This window comes from Syngnathus floridae, chromosome 12, assembly GCF_059516105.1.
Source record: "Syngnathus floridae isolate MCC-2025c chromosome 12, RoL_Sflo_1.0, whole genome shotgun sequence".
NCBI classification, from domain to species: domain Eukaryota; kingdom Metazoa; phylum Chordata; class Actinopteri; order Syngnathiformes; family Syngnathidae; genus Syngnathus; species Syngnathus floridae.
In genome coordinates, this window is record NC_142424.1 from 5,154,412 (window position 1) to 5,174,947 (window position 20,536).

A 20,536-nucleotide genomic window follows, 5' to 3' on the forward strand; every position below is an offset into this window, starting at 1 on the left:
AAGTTTTAAAACATGTCATTTTAATTGGCAACATAACAATCAGGTAAAAATGCACAAGCAAATCCAATTAGTAAAGGGGAAGCCAAAGTCTAGATGTCACATCACAATTGAACATTATAACAATATAGATTGTAAAAATGCTTGTTTCTCTATATATGGGCACTTGTCTAATGACATCATGGGTGTCAAATTGTTGCCACCTCCCTTCTAAGAAACCCACTAAGGCATTTGGGGCGCCACGCGGTCACGATGCAACAAAAAGCATTTGCGACACGCTTACAATTTTAGATGAGCTGATCCCGCCCTCTGCGCTTCAAATCAGATGCGCTCATTAGCGGGATTAGTGTTTTACGTCATAGGGGTCCATCGTTTATCACGGCGGTCCCCTCGGTTCTCTTTATACAATCAAATAAATCATCACTGCGAAAAAAAAGCTGCAATTCTAAAACAGTCTGATAGCAAAGATATGTCTCTTGGAGCTCTTTACAACTTTGTTATAGAACATACGTACACGTCGTTTCAATGCACTTTGCATTGAGTAACCAGACAATCTGAAATGTTGCTGGAGCACATTGGCGGCTGGGAAGGAATCCTGCTTGGTGTCAATCACATCAAGCAATATTAGTTTCACACTGAAAAGTTTAAAAAAAAAAAAAAAAAAATTGAATTTTATTTGGTGCGAGTCAAAAGTTATAAATAAAAATAGTTATGGCAGTCAAGATAAGATTTTTTGGGTGAAGTATTTTGAGAAAAAAAAAAGTAGGTGTCAGAGAAAAAAAATCCTTGAAAATAATACACATTTAAGATAAGATATCTTTAGACATAAAAGGTCTGAAAATATTGGATTTTTTTCAAGGAAAATGTTCTCAGAGAGAAAAAAAACAATTAAAACCTTGAAACAAAACCAAACTTCTCTTTTAAGAAAAGTCTTAAGCCTATTTCTTACAGAAAAATATATTTTTTTTCCAAGGAAAAAAAATAAATTAGGAAAAAGTTTTACGTTTACATTTGACCAACTATTTGACCAACAATTTTTTTCAGGTTCGAAGCTGTGTGATTGTATGTGTGCTTGTTTTTTTAATCCTCTTCAGTGTGAACACAGCTTGCTACAATAAAGATTTGATGTGACATTGCAAGAGAGGATCAGAACAAGATGGGCTTGCCAGCAGTCTTCTCCTGCACGTAGGAGGTGAAGCGCTTCAGGAACTTGGGGTACTCTCTCTTGGCCACTGCCCGCAGCACCGTGGCTGGCGCCCAGCCTCCGGGATTCACTGCACACAAGAAAAATGTTTTACACTTTGTTCTAGAAAGGAATGTCTTGTTTAGCACCCCACATCCATAAATGGTAATTAAAATAATGGATAAACATATCCTAGCATAGCATATAGCAGCACACAGTGTGTAGTTGTGTTTGAGACCCACCATTGGCTACATATGTGATTTTACAAAGCACATTGTCTCTGCTGATCTCCTTGTCGCCCTCTGGTGGACTGACCAGGGTCTGGCAGATCATGGCGATGTTGATCTTGGCTCGTACGCATCGGCTGCTTGCCTAAAAATAAAAAGCACTTTGGGTTAATGCGTGGGGGAAAAGTAAAAGTTGTGTCCCTTCGGCGGCTCGCCGCTCACCTGCGCGTCGTGGTGGTCCACGGAAAAGTTGCACACCAGCCACGTATCGGGGTCGTTCTCGTTGCTTGCCACTATCTTGCGCATGGCCGACAGGTACAAAACGTCACGCTGGGAGGCAGGCCAAACCCTCTGAGGGAACACATTAAGTGGTTAATTTTATTGTAGCGAATATTTTGGACTTTTTTTGTTGAATTAAATTTTACTTTTACTCTGAGCCCAAACTACCATTACAAATTCCTTGGGCCAATACAGATGAATTGAGGGGCAGTGGTACCTTGTGCGTCTGGTAGACGATGACGGCGTTCTCCGACAGCGTTTCCACAATGTTGAAGTTCTCGATGGTGGCTGCAGGGAGAGTGACATAATGAGGAAAAACCTAATCGCACTTGGAGGCCCGCCGTGACAATACACGTACTCTCCCAGTCGTTGCGGTAGGCTGTGTCCCAAAAGTAGTGGCACACCTCATGTCCCGTCACGCCCTTTACAGAGTGCGTGGCCTTCAGCGGGTCCAGCACAATGCCGTTCTCCTCCACTTCCCTCCTGTACACCTACATGCATCGGAAAAAAACCTTGAGTCAGGATCAACAGCCAAACAAAAGGTTACACTGTCAATAGGAATAAAAAAACACACACCTTCATCTCTCCTTCCTCCACTACCAGCTGCCAGTTTGCATCACCGCCGACGTCCTGAAGCGAGTAGGTCATGTGGCTCTGCACCATCTCCTCCACCTGCCAGAAATGAAGCAAAAGTTTATTTTTTTTTGCAATCGCAGCGTTGAGACGTGCACGAGGGACGAAAACAAAGAGTTAGAACCTGCTCAGATAATCTGTGAGAGCCCGAGCTGGAGAAGATGTCTGGTGGTGGAAGTGGACTAGATCTCTGCATTCTGGTCTTCTCCGTCTGACACTGGAACAAACAAAAATTGACTTAAAGTAAATACACAATATAGACATACTGTATTTAAATACACTTTAGGCATTTATCATACTTATTTCTTCAATAAAAATAATGTTGCCTACAAAATGGTCAACATTTTTCCCATGACAGAACACAACTAGCTCGAACATATTTATCCGCTTACCTGTTCGATTTTGTCCTGTCGGTCAAGAGCGGCTTCAACTGCGTCGAAGAACTCCTCCTCGTTGATGAGGCTGTTCGGACCCTCCTGGTGGTGATGGGAAGACGCGTCAACACTTACGCTCATGATTCAAAAACAAAACAATAAAAATGGATGACTTGATTACCTCATAATCAGGGCCACCAAAGTGGGACTTCTTCTTCAACTCGTTGAGGGCCGACTTGTAGCTGTCCTCGATTCTTCGTCTTTTTTCCATCTCCTTCAGCCAAGGGAATTTTAAAAGTCATTTAATAATTATACATACTTTAAAAGCAAAATTGCTAGTAATTTTCTTTTTACTCCAAATGAATATTAGATCCAAATATCGCTTATCGACATCTTTGACGGCAACGCCGACTCCAAACAATTGTTTGCGATTCATTGTAAGGATAAATGAGCCCACCTTATCCAGCCTCTTCTGCCAGCTATCCTCTCTCTTGACCATCAGGTCGATGCAGTGCGAAAGGGTGGCCAGGATTCCGGCGGTGGTGGCTTTGAACGTGATGGCCTCGCCTTTGAAATCGATGCCGTTCACTCCCTTGGGATTGGGGCACTGGTACGCTGCACGTCGGCAACAAGCCAAACGTCAGCTTAGCGTGCGGACAGGCATAAAATTGAAAACTTATGTGCCTGACGTACGTTTGTCTTTGGCACTGTTGTGAAGAAACTCTCCGTCGGTGCGAGTGCTGGGAAAATCATCCTCATCGTCCTCCATGACTGAAAGAAAAAAAGGCTGTCATCGCACAGGCACACTGACTGACACACGCGAAGGGTCTGAAGCTGATGTGACGATAACAATGGTGCAGTTTTATCTGGAGAACGTAGCGAGGGCGAGGGGGAGCGGTGATGGGAACGGAAGGCGTTAACGACTGCAGGCAGCTATGCGGGAATGTTCACACACACACATTCCCACAATAATTCACAAAAGAACTATGGAATCCAAACATTACAGTATATAGTCCACTATTCATGTTACTCATGTTAACAGTTCAAAGGTCAGACATACCACAAACTATTGTGTCATGACAACTCTCCCAAATCTCAAGTCACAACCCAGGCTAAACAAAATCCCTTCGCGACATACAAAACTCGTTATTGTATATCACACCGACATACTTCATTGGCACCGACTGTTGTGCTACTTTCCTATTTGACAGAACTTTCGAGGATTTTGGCTTACTCTTGTCCCTCTGTAGCTCGTCCTTGGACACGCCGTCGGCACAGCCATCAAAGTATCGCTGCAGCGTGTCCACCTGCCGACACAGGATGTCTCGGAAGGTCTCCATCTCCGCCAGTTTCTCCATCAAGCTGTGGCCCTTCTACAAACAAGGCAGCCATGTTGGAATGAACAGATTCAACACAGTAAATAACAATAAGGAGAAGGCAGGAGAAGTTCAATCGTCACCTTGAAGGATGAGGTAGAGGTGGCCGAGTAGATGCTGGTGGCCGAAGTGAGCGACAGCATGGAGCCATGTCGCCGCAGGCTGGACTCGGAACCGTAGCCCGGATCGGCCTGGTGAAGAGAAGAAATGACAAATAAAAGAAGAGGAAAAAAATGTGTGGCCCACAGAGGTGGAAAATTCACTTTCAAATCTAATCCCAGTTTGTTTACCACAAATTATTATCTTGTAACCATGGCAATGGATCTGCACCTCTTGTCAGAGACACTTCCGTGCTGCACCACCAGGGAGCAGCACAGACATAAAATAGCTCGCCCCTCCCACTCGCCCATATGCCAAAGGTAACTGTAGGTCAATGACCAGGAGTAACTGCTGGTGGATTTCAGTCTTTGGAGCCAAGGGCACACGTTAATCAGCTCAGACGTGATGAGTGCGCGTGCGCGAAGCCTGCTCCACGAGCCACCAAGCTGTTTTGTGTGATAAGGGGAACGTAATCAAATGAGGGGAAGCAGCCTGTCCAGCAGAACTGATTGTTGTGTTACTTTATCTTCGTATAGCACGGTGGTGCTAATATACTGTATCAGGCCGAATCCCAACAGGAGCTGGTGTTGTGTTTCCAGGGAGACTTGATGGTGGTCTGGATTCTGGAGAGTACTTTGGGGGATGGTGACTCACTCTGGGTGGAATGACAACTAAAATGTGTGTTTAGGGGGGGAGTGCACGAGGGTGAGTCATGGCCCCGTGACGCTTCCTGGGGCTGGTCAGGAGATGGGGGTGGGGAGCTATGAGGGTTCACAGGGTGTGGGGGGGATTTCCCAAATTTAAACTCAAGACGTGAGGGCATTCTCCTCGTCTTGGCCAAGCTCCGCCTTCAAACATCACCAACACACATGGCAAGCCAGTAGTTGGCGATGTCACTAGGGAAACACTCAACATGAACAGAGGCTGAACTATTTTGAAACCACTTGTCAAATATTTCAGGCTAAAAAAAAAACATGTTGTGAAGCATAGAAGCCAAAACAGCAGATTTAAAACCACTTTTCAGATCTGAGTCACTGTCATGCCTGCTCAGTACAACAAGCTCAAATGACACTAAGTTAAAATTAATGATACAAGTACAAAAAACAAAAAACTTGATTAATCAAATCTCTACTATTTCCCAATGGGTTAAATCACACCCACTGTAAATACTGTACACACAAATACTTGTACTGCGTTTCATCCCGAGTTCTTTTGGCAAGTACACGAGAAATACTCAGCACACTTTGGCAACTGTATGAGAAGTGAAATTTTGTTGTGACATTCAACGAGGAAGTCGGAATTTTCACGCTGTCAACAGCACAACACACTATAAAAGGTCCCTGTAAAGTAAATTTAGAAAATTTTTTAGAGTGCCTCGTTGTCGACTGAGTGCGCGCAGATCAGGCGAGGAAGTCAGAAGCCTAAATTTGTATACCTGACCAGTTATGTTCATTTTACTTTCCCCTGTGGCGTGCCAACTTTCTTTTCAATTTACAGGGACACAATAACGGGAAGTGCACGCGGCTGACCCTGTGCTGCTCGATGGAGTCGATCCAGAAGCGCCTGCGCTCGGGGTCCTGGGCCCTCAGGTACCACACGCTGTCGTTGACGCTGATGTCCAGCCTGCACTCGTCAAACTCGTGGGGCTGCGCAAACAAAAAAGAAAAGCTTGTGATGTTTGCCTGGCTTGTGATAGTCATCAGCTGCTAAAGAACACATGAGCAGAAAGGAAAGAAAGAGCTGAATAAAACACACATGGGGGGGGCAGATTGCTCTATGATTGTTCGCTGGAGATCTCTACGCAACACATCATGCATAATGCAATGTGTAAATGTTTAATTCAGATTTTTATTATTAATCCTTTGCGTGTGAATGATGGTATTATGCTAACAATTTATTGATCCCTTTTAATGTTCCTATTAACTTTGAGCTAAGAGTCTTTAGTGGAACATTAGAATCTGTCATTTGGAAACAATAACTGTCTTGAAACTTGGGAAGTGAATCTTACAGTCCTAAAAAGCGGACGTGTGACTCAACATTTGCTTCAGCAAAAAGGAAGAAGCGACGTAATAACAGAAGATGTGATCATTTATCCTCCTGCATGACAATTGAGCTTGTCTAAAAGGAAGTTCCGTTTCCTGCCTGTAGCGACGCTTTCTTTCACGCACTCTGTGTCGACCCCCTTTGGTAAGTAACTTTGAGAAACAGCAGATAACAACACAGAGGTAGAAGTGCTGTTATCTCTACTTGGGCGTATTTGAGTTAGAATGAGGACTTTCAAAAGCGCGAGTGTACGACATGTAAGTTAATATTTACATTGGGCAGGGAGGGCCGAAGCTGAGTAAATACACTTAATGGCAACAAAATGGTTGTCTAGTGCCTGGGAACAGCGACTAATTAAACACGGTATTTCTTTGTTTATACAGGGCAACGCCGCTGAGTGCGTTGAAAACTCAAAACTCAAATAGTGAGTGACTGGAGGGTTTGACTTGTTGCACAAAAGACACATTCTCTAGTCAGGACGTCTGGTGATAAAGACAGCATGTTGGCCTCGAGCGGACCACAGGACACATATTTGGACCACGTGTACCTGTGGAACAACGGGGTAAAGTTTCTCAGCGCGATTGCAGCGTTGTCCGACGGGGATTCAGGAAATGAGAACCATTTGGTGGATGCTCAACATCTGATTCACATTTTTTTGACACATGGGGTATTTGTGCTCATAAGGAAATCATGGAAGACATTTTAGGCCCTGGATAAGGATGATGTAAAATCTACCGAGTTTCCCAAAGACTACTAATTAATGAACTGATAATTGGATGAATTGTAGCGTATGATTTGCCTAACGTGCGCTACGATATTTGATTAAAGAGTGTTGACAGACAAGCAATGCAAAATATCGCTCCTCTAAAGTCTTTATTTTGGAAAATGAAATGCAAAACTTTTTTCTAAGAGCATGATATGCATCGCTGAATTGAGAGTTCGTCTTGGAGTTTTTATTGGGTCTTTGGTATTTTTACGACCTCTGTAAAGCAGATTTAAAGATTTATTCTTGAAAATATTTAATGAGACTTAAGTATGTGTGGTAAACATATCATGCGGCAAATTTGCTAACTATGTGAGTAGGGAAAACAAAACAAAAACTATTTGAAGTTTTGTCTTTGACTTAAGCAAGCTTAACTGAGGAATTTTAATCGGTGAAACCAGCCAACAGTGTCTGGAACTTGTGCAAATTGAAATGCAAGAGTCAGGGGCTTGCGCTATGTGTGTGGTAAACGGATTGCGTGTGGCGGGGATGTGTGGTCGGGGGCCCTCACCGTGATAACTGCCTTGCTGAGGCATAACGAGCCACGGCAACCATACTCGGTCTCATCTTGTGACTTGTAGTAGCTGAGCGTGTTGTTCTTCAGCACTACCCAGCGGTCCTGCCATCCGTGGATGTAGTTGGTCCACTGCGGGGAGCAAGAGAACCCGTTAGAAACACATGGACTTTACGAGATTTTAAATGTGACTTGAGATACAATTTTAATACATTTGTGGTTAACTTCTTTTGGATGGAACGATAGAAGTTCCTCAAAATATTTATACGAGATGTTTACCAGATGTAAAGCCACGTGTCTGCCAGCTGCAGCCTACTTAATCCCCCCCGGTAGGGCCTCTGTGACGCACGGTGGACTTTACCTGTGCCGCCATGGAGCAGGTGAGCTCCTCCCCATGTGGGTGTGCGTGTAATCTTGCAATGTGCTTGGTTAGCAGGTCAGCGCATAATCTGTTTTCAGACTACCAGCTCCATTGAAGTCACATTTGCTCACCTATAAAAGCCATTTGTTCGCCCAAATGTGTGCGTCTCTATTTCTTTGTCCACTTGTTATTTTTGTGTGGCAATGGCAGGTTCTATTTGTGTCAGTTCATTATTGTTGGATCCTGATATATATGATGAAAATAGTGCACCGTAAGTGACACTTTTTTTCAATTTTTATTACTCAGGTCCGGTTGTAAACATGCCATGAGACAAACTTGTCAACTATGTGAAATGGGAAGACTCAAAGGCTACCCCGTTTCTTCATATATTCTCAAATAAAGGTGGATGTGCTTATTTGATGTATGGCGTCCTATGGAGATAAAGTTGTTTAAAAAATAATAATAATCTAGACCTCACGGTGGTCTATTGCGGTCGGGATGAATTTCCCAAATTATCCCCAAAGTAATAAAGTTTCTTGCTGTGTGTTCCTAAAAATACAAACTCACACAATCTTTATTGAAATTGTATATTGTGAACACAATGAAAATATAAATAAAGATACAAACCTGGCGGAAATGACGTCAGGTGATTAATAAGACCAAGGAGACTCACCTTGCTGAGTACCCCGCCGAACACGCCGACGCCCACCAAGTTCCCCGTCTCCTCTCTGGGCTCCGAATCCTCTTCGGAACCAGAAGAGTTCCAACTCTGGTTGTCCGACATGTCGTTGGCGTTGTTAATTAACGTGCTAAGGTGGGCTACTAACAATAATTCCGGACGTAAAATAGGGGCAACAGCTCACCGAATCATATCGGGGGGGAAAGAACAAAATGCCGTCTTTGAGGGAGAGAGAAAGGCAGAAGGGGGGTGACAGACCTCGGTAGACGTACGTAAGTATTTCCGTGTCGTTTAGATGATGCGGTTTAAGACTGCTTGCCCGCTTTTCGCCATGTCCACTTGACGTCTCTCTCTCCCGTCCTTCCTCTTCTCTAACCAGCGGGTGCTTCGGCGCGCGCGCGTGTGCCCGCGTGCATGTGTTGCTACAGCTCAGAGGGGCGCTGGCTGCCGTGACGTCAACGAATCACTTCCTGAAATGGAGAGGTAGGCCCCGCCCCTTTTGCGTTGATTCCTCTTGAAATAGAAAGAGACCGATTTAGGAGCCAAACACGCAACATGGAAATCCCCAAACTTAAATCGGCCATGTTACAGGGTTTACATAAAAAATAAAATTGTATAATTTTATTTTTGAATGTATTGTGAACGCACGGGCAATAAACTGTAGCACAGCTGCAGCAGGATCTGATGCTAATATACCAAAATCTGTGGAGGATGCTTTGTGATAATAATGAAAGAAAACCTGAATATATGATTTTTGAAAATTATATAATTGCATTTATATTCATTGGAAAATAACTAAATTTATAAAATTATTTTAAGGCTTGTTCATTCAAAATACATCAACCTCTTGTTTACTTTATCTGTTGTCCTTTATTTGAGTCTTTGAAATTCCTATACATTTTGGACTTTTCATCACGATTTTTTTTTTCTTTTTAGGAGTAATATCAAAAGTGAGGTAGCAGTCGCAAAAGGACTTCCATCTATAGCATTTGAATCTTTAAGGGTGAGTCAAATTCCATCTTCATGAGTTCTAATGGAACAATTTAATGTCAAAAGACAATGTGAGATTCTATTCTACATACAGCATTGCGTAAAAAGTATATAGGCAGGTCTTGAACATAACATTCCATATACATTTCCTGGAATAAAACGTAATCCAGTAAAGCGTTCATGTGCTTCCCTCCCCCGTGCTTGAAATAAACCTTTGCTTAATGAGTCACACCATAATCCCTGGGCCTCCTTCCGCAAATGCTAACACTGATAATATGCTAGCACCAATGATATATGTTGTGTACAAGAGGAGAGAGGAGAGAGTTTAGCCTCGTCACGAGTTCAGTAGTCATCCGGCAGAGTCACCAGACCTCCAAAACCGCAAGGCATCCATTAGCGACACAATGTAACGCTTCTCGAAAGCGGAGATGGAATGTTAATTCATATATTTTCATAAACATACATTTGAATCAGTAAATCCTTCCCTCTAATAGACCCACACATCCACAGCTAAGTAAAAAAAAAAAAAATCCCATTTCTTTATTCCTTGAGTTCTGTTGAAATGTTTTGTGGAAATGACGTTTTGATTTGTTTGGTTATTTGTTCAAGGTGACAAATCTCAATATTTTCATTCACTGGACATTTCAGTTGGTGCTACTCGAGTTCACTAATTGTCTTGTGAACTTTTGCCGACATCTGTGATTCACTCTGAGCCCCATGAATGAGTCATATGAGATGATCAAATCTGATTAAATCATATCCTCATTCCAGCTGCATGTTGCTCCATGGTCAGTACTAGAAACACGAGGGAGACAAATCGAGATTAGCCCGGAACATTTGGATGGTGTCAGCGTGTCACAGGAAAGTGCAGATTACACTTGTTTGTTTTTTCAGTTATTTTCTGTCCTGTTGGGGCCCAGAAAATGATTGTTCTTGTTTATGGGGTAGTAGCGCCCTCTGCCGCAATTCCTTAGACATTGCAGTAGTAGTTGCATTACTGAGGGTTCCTCCTTTCTCATATTCTCCTCTTGTACAACGACACTCATCCATATCCTCAAAAATGACATATATTGGTGTGTTTATATATTTACAAATAGTGTCAGAATTTGTAAATAAAAGCTTCAAATAAAATTGCAATACATTTCGGAATAGCACAATCGTTTTTTTAAGCCAATTAGTGTGTCCCTATGGTGCCATCTACTGGATGTGTTGGGACACTGAACCCCTGGCTCCACATGCAAAAAAAAAAAGATGAGTCAAACACACTTTATGAAATCCTTTTTAAATGACTCAGCATTTTTGGCACGTCGTACCTGCTTGCCCTCCTTTAGTCACGTTAAACTCAATGAAGCAGAACGTCATTGCGCGGCGTGTGACTCATTTATCAGCGACGCGGGAACGCTTTGACCTTCGCCGGACAGGCGGGTTTTTGCCAGCTCAGCAATCTCTCCCTTTTTTACCGAGTGAAAATGGGGACGAATGTAAAACGAGCAAATATTGAGGCGTGTAGGGGACTATAAAGCAGTTGAGGAATCAGCTTTATTACCTCCATCAAGGCCGACGTTGGCTAAGGTCGGCGCTCTACTCATAGCTATAAAATGTTCTGTATTTACTGTAAAATAGGGTTGCAGATGTAGTGTGATGACCAGCCAGCAGGCTACACTGTTGCTCCACACCCTGTACTTGCATGCAGATGTAAAGAGGACAGCTAGTGCGGGGCATAGTGCTCAGCCTTGCCCACAAATTGCACAAAAAAATAATTTTAATCAATATTTAGTGATATAATAAGCAGCTCTGTGCCTGATGCAGCGTGTCTGCAAACTACAAGCGTGCTAAGAGGCTAAGAGGCCATTAGCCAGGAGCTAATGTCATAATATCACACACATATAAAACGCACACTCGGCGCGCTGTCGCCTCCATTCAGAGGCGAGCGCTGAGGCGAGGACGTGCCCGTCACCACCCAAAGGAATTCCCAGCTGTGAGTCACACATGATGCTTCACTGTCGTGAGGAGGAGGAGGTGTGTGTGTGTGTGTGGTGGTGAAGACTGCCTCGCAGGAATCACCGCAGCTTCCCTTCATCGCTCAGCCATCTTCTCTGAAACAGGCTCCTCAGCAGATCAAAGATGATGAGCTGATGAAAGAAAAAGAAAAGAAAGAACTTGTTTGCTTCCACATCAGCAGTAAATAAATCTATATTGTGTACAGGATAGACAACAAGATGATTGATGGTTATTTATCACCGTCTTCGCTCGTACCACGCAACCCCCGTCTGACAAGGGGGCGAAACAATTAACATCACTGTCTCAAGGCCCATCTATTAGCCTCCATCTTAATGAGAGATGACAAATTAAGGAGTGCGTCGCCAAGCCACCTCGCTCTCCTGTGTGTGTTTGTGGAAGAGGGATGAAACGATTTCCAGGAAAACGGTGACATTTATTCCTTAGTATGACATTGTGATTATTTTTACTTCCGTATGTAGTAGCTTTTTTTTCCAGCCAAGGTGAAAGCCTGTAATATTTTTATTAAATAATATTTTAAAGTGATTCATTTTGTACCATATTGTTGTAGAATCTATATTTTTAGAAATATAATGATAAAAATAATTATCTGAGAGCTGGAATGTTTTCATCTCATGTTTGTGTGAAATGGTGACAGGGAAGGTAAAACTTAGCAACCACCCACACAAACACACACTTGTTAAAACAATCTCTCGAGCATCATACAATCGTGGAAACAAAAACATCTTCTCGGCAGTCACGTTCTTAAAATCTGTGGTTAGAAAAAGATCACTCATAATGCAAAGTTTATGGCCATTTATGTAGAGTTGCCCTGAAATCGGCCATTTTGGACTGCGGTTTGCTCATTCATTGAGACTGCTGCTTTCACTGTCAACCGTTTTTCCTAGATTCCTGCATGAAACGGAGAACCTGGTCGCTTGAGAAGGTTACATGTCGCCTTCCCACCGCACCCCCACACATGCCGCTTAGAATTAACTCGCACTCTACAAAGCGTTCTCACGGCCAGACTTGTCAGCGATGACGCCCACTCGTGCGCAGATGTCAGCACGTTGCGTGCTATTAGTGTCGAAAAGTTGCGCTGCGTGTCGGGAGTTTGTGTTGCTCATTTTCCTCCGAAGTGTTGCCAACCTAGTGGAAGGGCAAATACGAAATCAGTCTTTTCATTATATTATTTATCTTAAGGAGTGGTTGTTTTTAAACATTCTTGTCACTTTTTGTTTTATTTTACTTAAATCATTGTATTTTTTTAATTTTCCCAATTTAAAGCACAATGGTAATGTGGATTTTTATAAAGGATTACAATTTTTATTATTATGACAATCACCCTCTGCCCTATTTTTTGATGAACACTTAGGCCTAATACGCTACTGTAACTTACACATGATGTGATACTGGCTAAAATCACACTGCTGAAAAATTCTTATTCTCCCACTCACTGCAGAGTGAGCACTTGCGTCATGACTTGGTCCCGAGAGGAAAGGCACTTGACATTTCAACATTAGCGAGAGATTTGCGCACAAGAGATCATGTGGCTGAAAATCAAAATGTTAAACAATAGTCTGAAAGATTTGCAAAATAGCAAAATACCTTTGTCATGCAAACTAGAATCGCCTTAGGATTTCTTAAAATAAAAATGTTTGACACACCATATTGACAAATTTGGATGAAAGTCTCTGAAATCTGCCTTCACATTGGTGAAAATTTGTCAAGTTTATTGATTCCGATTTTAACTAGTCCTGTTTTTTAACCGCCATCTCCCCACTTCTGTGTTTAAGAAATGTAATTAACCTCGTGTTAACCCGCCAGGCTATTCTCAAAGCTATTTGTCTCATTACTTAACACCACTGTGGTATCTGAACAGCAGCAGGCGTTTTTTTTCTGTTTTTTTTTTTTTGTTTTACGGGCCTCGAGATGCAGCCGCATGCTGAGTCAGCAGCATCTTTGCTCCGGTTTAATGATACCACCAATTGATGACTTTTTTTTTTTGGGCGATAAAACACTGAAACCAGAAGATAAAATGGTTTTAGTGCCTTTACTTATCACTAATGGTGATGACGTGGCTTAACGAGTTGCTTTCTGGACGTTCCGCATCATTCCCCTGACATCTGCTGGATTGAAATGCAAATATATTTTTTTCTGTGAAGAGCAAGAGGGATGTCCTTCCTTCCTGGCTGCTTGAGATGTGGTTATTTCTGGAGAAGATGAGTTGGGGGGGATTGCTCATTGATTGTTTACAATGGCCCTCCAAAGGCCATTATGAGCATCTTGGCCTTTTTTTGTGCGTCGGGGAGAGGAGGAATTGGTTCCTTTCACCCAGCATCTGCGATCATCCAGCTGCCGGTGGCATTTCCTGGGATGTTAAAGGACGTTTGGGTCCAACTTGGTTTTCAAATCTCCAAAAAAAACACTCACCTTCTCCACCAGGTTGTGTTGAAAGCAGTTTTTGTTCTTTATGTTTCACATCAGACACTGGTGCTCGCTTGGAGGTGGATTCAGACGCAGGACAGCAGCGGTATTTAAGAAAATCCCAGGAATGGTGAGTGAAGTTTAAAGCCGCCATTGTTGTTGTCTGGCAACTGTTTGATGTGTTACACCAGAAGGTAAAATCGGAGCTGTAGAAATTAGCGAACAATTCATCAGTGATCTGAAGCTGCACTCATCCCTGAGTGAACTTCCTCCTCAGGGTCCCGTCTCACTCTAACTGCCTGTTTATACTCCACCGACTGTCTCGCCCAATTGTTGTATATCCTATTGATTATTTCAGTCTGTGCAGCTCCTCCTACCTCCTTCCCTCCCTCCCCTCCCCTCCCCTGCTTGCACTCACGCTTTCCAACCTCCCCCAGCCTCTCTCGCTCTTGTCGGACTGCAGCATCGAGCGGCGAGCATCTCCATCGGAACAAGCGTGGAGCGCACACGTTCCCACGCCGTTGGCTGGCAGACAATCTCAACCATGGTGAGTGGTTTATTTTTTTTTATTAGATATTGCATGTCTAGGAACGTCCCCCCCCCCCCCCCCCCCCCTCCCCACTAAGTTTAGATGAGGTTGAAGGAAAAGTTGGGGAAAAATTATCTTCCAGGGGAGCTTGAAAAGTTCTGTACCGGCAAATACAGCATTGAGGCAAGCACCCCTTGAGGAGTGAAGCTGCAGAGGGTGTGTAATAAAAGAGGGAGGGGGTGTTAGGAACACATGCAGCCATTACTCAGGAAAGCGCTGCAGCGTGAGCTAACCCGAAGGTGTTGGGGTGGGGAGAGGAAGGGAGGGTTGTAGGATGGATGCTCACGGAGCGGGACAGCCCAGAGAAATCTAATTACGGGACGTAACGCGCGTCAAACGCCTCTCGCGTTGATTGATGCCTTTTCCTCCATCCGCTTGGAATGAGCCACAGGCTGCAGAGGACTCGCAAGTCAGATTGGAGGAGTTCCATTAAAAGTTTGGACCCTTCTTTGATGGAATTAGCGGTGTGAGGTAATGAGCTAGGAATACTTTGCTATTATGCTGAAATCGATTTGGCAGGAATCTGAAGCCATCGCTTATTTATCTGACTGATAAATTGGTCTTACTTTAATGGGAGTCGAAACAGCTAATAGTTGGAAAAATATGATATAATAATTATATTAATATCAAATCATTTGAATATCTACACTAATGTTTCATGATGGTCATTATGTGTGTAGGCGGATGTTGTCAAGCTTAACATAATGGACCATTTGATCTAAAAACCTTTCAAATATTTCAAATAAATTTGCTGCTCAATAACTCACTGGTGCTCATAAATTGCTGACATCCGCTAAAAATGCCTCCACTGTGTCCCTCTTGTCAGAAAGCTCACATAATTTGCGATGCATAGCATTTTATGGAACAGTATAACTTACGTACAATACAATAAATATGAAGTTAAAATTGAAAATCTTAACTTTTTTTGGGTTGAAACACAGAGAAGTCACAAAGATACCCAATGGTGACTTTTCTCATGTGGATGTAACATAAGAAAGCGAACAAAGCTGTGTGCTGGATTGCACAGCATCTGCAGCCACGTTTGGCGTGTGCTTTTTGTTCGCATGATGCACATTAGCCAATGCTCACTGCAGCCATCTGCGGGCGCTGCAGCAAGCCTGCAGGGCGCCACATTTCCATATTGTCAACCTGGATGTCACATGACGCCGCTTGCCCAATCGCTGCGGAACACAGCAAGCGTTTTTCCTTTCTCGCCAAAAGCCTCGTCCAAGTGGAGTTCGTGATGCGTTCACATCAGTGATTAAAGAATAACAGCACCACAGTGAGGGAAAATTGTTTATTTCCCATCAGGAGGCCATCTGATAATATTTACTGCACCCGATTAAGAAAAATTAGGTGCTAGCAAGGTCAATGATTGACGTGCTGATTCGTTAAGTCAAATTAAGAAACTAAAATAGAGTTATGTAGTACATCGAAAGAGTAAATCTTTGAAAGCTGTGAAATAAAAAAAGACTAACCATCAGCAAATTTGTCTGATTTTCAGAATTTCCTCACAGCCAGGTCAGACAGCATTTCCTGGAGCTGCTCCAAAGAGTTTGCGCGGTCAATAACACAAAGTACCCAGAAGGCATTTTACTTAGAAAAGGCCACTCAGTGCATTCTGGGCCTTGACAGGTGCATCCAAAGCCAGGGTCAGCTGCCTCCTCATCACCCTGTCGCGCCAAAGAAAAGTTAGTTACGAGCCATTTCCCGCTTCATTTCGCTGCTGCATTGCACCAAAGTCTCCCGGGCGCCTTCCCGCGAGCCCCCCTGGCGCGCCCACGTTCAGATGACTGATCCCAACTGATGTTTTATCTCATGGCGCTGAGCAAAAGGTGAGAGGAGGCGCCATACATCAAGCTGCCACGCTCCATTTGGGCGCTTCAGCCAACGTCTGCAGCCACTCTGCTCCCGGCAGTGTGCCCGTACAAACGTGCTGCTAGCACATTAGCGCTAATGTGGAAAAGATGGATTTCATCTCCTTTATATTTGCCGCTGTTAACATATCACGCTGACACACTATTCAGTGTGCGCTTGAAGGGGGGCTAGCTCAATCTGGACATAAAAACTAAAATAATTTTGAAAAGCACAATAGATAAGCAGAGAAAATCTCAAGTGTCCACTCATCAAAGTGCAACTTCACACGTGTCCGTGCGGTTATTGGCCTGCCACTAACGGCTAAAGGGCTTTGCGCTGCAGGCGACAAGGCCCCGATGTGCTGACAGGTCTTTGGCGACAACAGCCGTGGCACGAGCCCCGGGGACTCTCACTCACACGGGCTGACGTGTTCCAGGATGAAATCACCAAAGTAAAATCAAATAGCCCTTGACACAGTACAGAAAAGAGCTTTTACGGTTTGATTCTTGAAATCGTCACTAAGGCATTTCTTTTTTTAAATGAGTTAGACATGTTATTAAAGCGGGATCATAAAGTAGTTGTGGTTAATCGTAAAAAAACAACAACTGATTACGGAACCGAGCAGTTTCAAGAGGGCTGTAAAAATGACGTTTGCTCGACGCTGCAGTCGGGGTTTCATCAGCTAACTTTTAATGAAGTGCTTTCTCCCTGTGTTCCTGCAGGCTGATAGCCGCGTCTGCTGAGCTCCTCCACAACTGAGGAGTTTTCCAATTTCAAAGGCCTCCTTTCCAGCTCCATGGGGTTTGACCTCAGCACTTAATTATTATCCCGGCAGCCGACTGGCGAACCCGGCTGTTGCTCGCTTGACCTTCTAAATTACCCCCGGCGTGTCCCCGCCAGCTACGTACATCCATCGGCTGGAGCTGCAGAAACAGGAAACACTTAGTGCTCAGCTTGGTCTGCGTCAAGATGAATGAAACACACAACAACAGGACTTCCCTGGTCAAAGGGGCCAAGGACATCGCCAAGGAAGCCAAGAAGCAAGCCGGGAAGAACTTCAACAAGGCGGTGGACCGCGCCTCGGATGAATACTCGGCGCACCGTAGCTACGATCGATTCCAAAACGACGAGGAGGAGGAGAACGAGTACAATTCATACGGACAAGCGGACAGGCGCTACGGCGACGACGCGGCTGAGGATGGGGCGTCCAGCGACGCCACAGAGGGCCACGATGACGAAGATGAGATCTACGAGGGTGAGTACCAAGGCGTGCCCGCCTACCAGGACGCCAAACAGCGGGACGGACAGATGCCTCTGGGCCAACTTGCGGGTGACGCTCCCAAGAGCCACAAGGAACTGGAGAACGAGCGTCAGGCCGACGAGGAGGAACTGGCGCAGCAGTACGAGCTCATCATGCAGGAGTGCGGCCACGGGAGGTTCCAATGGCAGCTCTTCTTCGTGCTGGGCCTGGCGCTCATGTCGGACGGCGTGGAGGTGTTCGTGGTGGGATTCGTCCTGCCCAGCGCCGAGACGGACATGTGCGTGCCCAACTCGGGCGCCGGATGGCTCGGTAAGGAATTTTGTTGTCCACGCTGAATTCCATGTGGCGCATGCAGCACACACAACTCAACACACTGACAATTCTGTGACGCTAAATGGTGCATTCAGGGACTAGCTGAGGCGCGGCGTCTTATTTAAGGGGACGTTTTCGTTTGCAAACTTTTGCATCACCACTTGTGTTATCTCTCATGAGCTAACGGCGCAGGTGGACCCTAATGATGCGAATCTAAGGATGGTTTGTTTTTCACCCACATTCCACACATTAGTCATCTCGCAACTGGAGACGAGAGGGGGAGAACTAAACAATGAGTCACTATAGCACCAAGTGCTTCACAATAAAAAGAAACTATAAAGTTTTACGTTAGGACTCGAACGACTTTTTGTCGTCCACGCTAAGATGGGAATGGTTACTTGATTAATAGATGATGCCATTTCTAGTTTTCAGAGGACATTAACGGTAAACGTAGCTCTGGGCTCGGCAGGTTGTCTGTGTAATTAATGTTTCATTCATCCCCCCCTGCTGAATCCCGCCTGTCAATCAATCATTCTCCTATGGGAATCGTCCGTCATCTGCCAAGATCCTCGTGTCCTGAACGAGGAAATTAGCGGCTCGCAACACCTCGAGCGTGGCGGGACGCGGCGTGCCGACGAGCGAGAACATCGCGCAAAAGGCGCCGAGGGGGAGTTAGGATTTAAAAGAGGAAGCACAAATCAGCAAGCGTGGTGAATCATAATAATAACCCCCCCATGGAAAAGTTGAGCATTGTTTTTAAATTTACAAATATATATTTTTTCATCTGTCAATGCCAGTGACCATGTTTAATAATTTAAAATGATTTGAGTCCAAATTGTAACAGCGACAATATCAACATTTGATCACACTACATTGCAAAGGTATCGTTTAGCGATAACGACACGATATTTTCTTTCAGCGCCGGTGTTGAGTCAGTTTATGTTCCAAAGGTCTGACCTTTGCTTGAACCCTGTAGGAAATAACAAATCCAATCTCGCATACAACCTCACCTCCTCCGCCTCCTCTCTTTATTACACATCCTAACTCAGTGTGAGCGCCGCCATAAAACAAATGAGCCGACGCTTCTGTATAGAGCGTCTTGGCGACACGTGTGCATCTTCGCATTGTTTGTCCCCTCGCCATTTTTGCACTCGTGACCTTTCACCTTGCGTTTTTTTTTCATTCATTTTCATGTCCCGCCACCGCTCGGTCGGTCGTGAGTTCGTTCGCGCGGCCTCCACTGCAATGGCGAGCTAGCAGCTGTCGCAGCGTAATGAATGGCCGGCTCTCGGCGGCGTGTCTGCGCAGCTCGATAAGACCCTTTTACTTTTAGCCTATCCGTCCCATCACTGCAAACACGGCGCAAAAAGGGAGGGCGGAAGGAAAAAAAACGTGGACCCCCCCCCCCAGCTTCCGCAGGCATTAGCATTTTTATTAGCACGTCAAGCGCGACGCCATTATTTACCGGACTGACAACTGTGAACAGAAAAGGACTTCCAAATTTTTGGCGCCACGTACTTGTGCACACACAATTCCCGAGCATCAATCCATTTCTTTGTACTCTCCAGGCAGCATCGTGTACCTGGGGATGATGTTCGGCGCTTTCTTTTGGGGCGGCCTGTCGGACAAGCTGGGCCGCAAACAGTGCCTGCTGATATCCTTGTCCACCAACGGCTTCTTCGCCTTCCTCTCCTCCTTCGTGCAAGGCTACAGCACCTTCCTCTTCTGCCGCATGCTGTCGGGATTCGGGTTAGTCCATCATTGTGTAGGTTAGGAACTTTGGGGAAGTCAACAAAGCTATTCTATAGCTAGTTCATTTTTCAGCTTCTGAAAGTCAATATGTGGTTTCATTACTACTGATTTATTCCCAGGATTGGCGGCGCAGTGCCTATTGTGTTTTCGTACTTTGCGGAGGTGCTGGCGCGGGAAAAACGTGGAGAGCACCTGAGTTGGCTCTGCATGTTCTGGATGATCGGCGGCATCTACGCCTCAGCCATGGCTTGGGCCATCATACCACACTATGGTGAGTGACAACAATAATAATCCAGCCTGATTTCTGGATTTTAATTTCTGAACATGCAAAATATTTGCATTGATACCAGATTGATGTATTTCATTGTGTAATAGCTGCTGCGCTAAAGCTAATAGTAATGACATATAGCCATCATTAGGTCGAGAAATTCAATTTGCAGAAATTGGAGAGAAGTTATTTAAGCGCAAAAAAATACATCAAACTCCAGTTTTTGCCGCTGCTGTCGCATTGCTGCAAACTGAAATGGAGCGTGCACGATGCACCCTGCCGCAGTGACGTCTATAAAAGGCAACATGTGAGATCGTTTGCAAATATGTCCCACACTCCCGGAGCCCTCGGGCACACACGCAAACAACAAGCAGGTGGCGGTGTAGCTGGGGACTCATCTTCCAAACTGACAGCACATCAATTTTTATTTTTTTTTATTTTTAACTAAGCATCTTTTGTGTGTGGACGCAAAATAAAGTTCATCAAACTCAGTTTCTGACCGACATAGGTGATTGATCCGTTTCTGAATCAACTGAATGTTTACAACTCAGGCA

At 44.4% G+C, this 20,536-nt stretch overlaps 2 protein-coding genes and 1 long non-coding RNA gene across 6 annotated transcripts in view; 2 read left to right on the top strand and 1 right to left on the bottom strand.

The window, feature by feature from the left end:
• On the bottom strand, positions 1 to 8,976 carry LOC148389697 (ceramide transfer protein-like). The gene is made up of 16 exons (XM_088392933.1): positions 8,523 to 8,976; positions 7,486 to 7,620; positions 5,698 to 5,814; positions 4,153 to 4,260; positions 3,928 to 4,066; positions 3,387 to 3,464; positions 3,151 to 3,308; positions 2,875 to 2,967; positions 2,712 to 2,795; positions 2,444 to 2,536; positions 2,263 to 2,358; positions 2,045 to 2,177; positions 1,904 to 1,974; positions 1,630 to 1,758; positions 1,423 to 1,552; positions 1 to 1,271 (listed from the first exon to the last, which is right to left on the bottom strand). Exons 1-16 carry the CDS (start codon positions 8,631 to 8,633, stop codon positions 1,144 to 1,146), a joined length of 1,803 nt encoding a protein of 600 aa, XP_088249059.1. The 5' UTR covers positions 8,634 to 8,976; the 3' UTR covers positions 1 to 1,143.
• LOC148389698 (uncharacterized) lies at positions 5,504 to 8,264 on the top strand. Its single transcript, XR_015861937.1, has 2 exons — positions 5,504 to 6,355; positions 6,595 to 8,264. It is a non-coding gene; the product is annotated as an uncharacterized LOC148389698 (long non-coding RNA).
• LOC148389699 (synaptic vesicle glycoprotein 2C-like) overlaps positions 8,502 to 20,536 on the top strand; it is a 21,736-nt gene continuing 9,701 nt past the window's right edge. For all 4 annotated transcript variants that reach the window (XR_015861934.1, XM_088392925.1, XM_088392926.1 and 1 more), the window contains exons 1-8: positions 8,502 to 8,800; positions 8,908 to 9,011; positions 9,465 to 9,531; positions 14,004 to 14,073; positions 14,381 to 14,490; positions 17,112 to 17,959; positions 19,531 to 19,711; positions 19,834 to 19,985. Coding sequence is in view for 3 of the 4 variants with exons in the window: in XM_088392925.1 (XP_088249051.1) it covers positions 17,359 to 17,959; positions 19,531 to 19,711; positions 19,834 to 19,985 (934 nt within the window). In the remaining variant the exon portion in view is untranslated. The remainder of the gene's footprint in view (positions 8,801 to 8,907; positions 9,012 to 9,464; positions 9,532 to 14,003; positions 14,074 to 14,380; positions 14,491 to 17,111; positions 17,960 to 19,530; positions 19,712 to 19,833; positions 19,986 to 20,536) is intronic.

Coding starts and splice junctions, on each gene's coding strand:
- LOC148389697 (XM_088392933.1), bottom strand. CDS start 8,633: ATGTCGGACAACCAGAGTTGGAACTCTTCTGGTTCCGAAGAGGATTCG. Junction 4,067..4,152: donor CCTCTACCTCATCCTTCAAG/GTGACGATTGAA, acceptor CCTTGTTTGTAG/AAGGGCCACAGCTTGATGGA. Junction 1,975..2,044: donor CTACCGCAACGACTGGGAGA/GTACGTGTATTG, acceptor CTCTCCCTGCAG/CCACCATCGAGAACTTCAAC.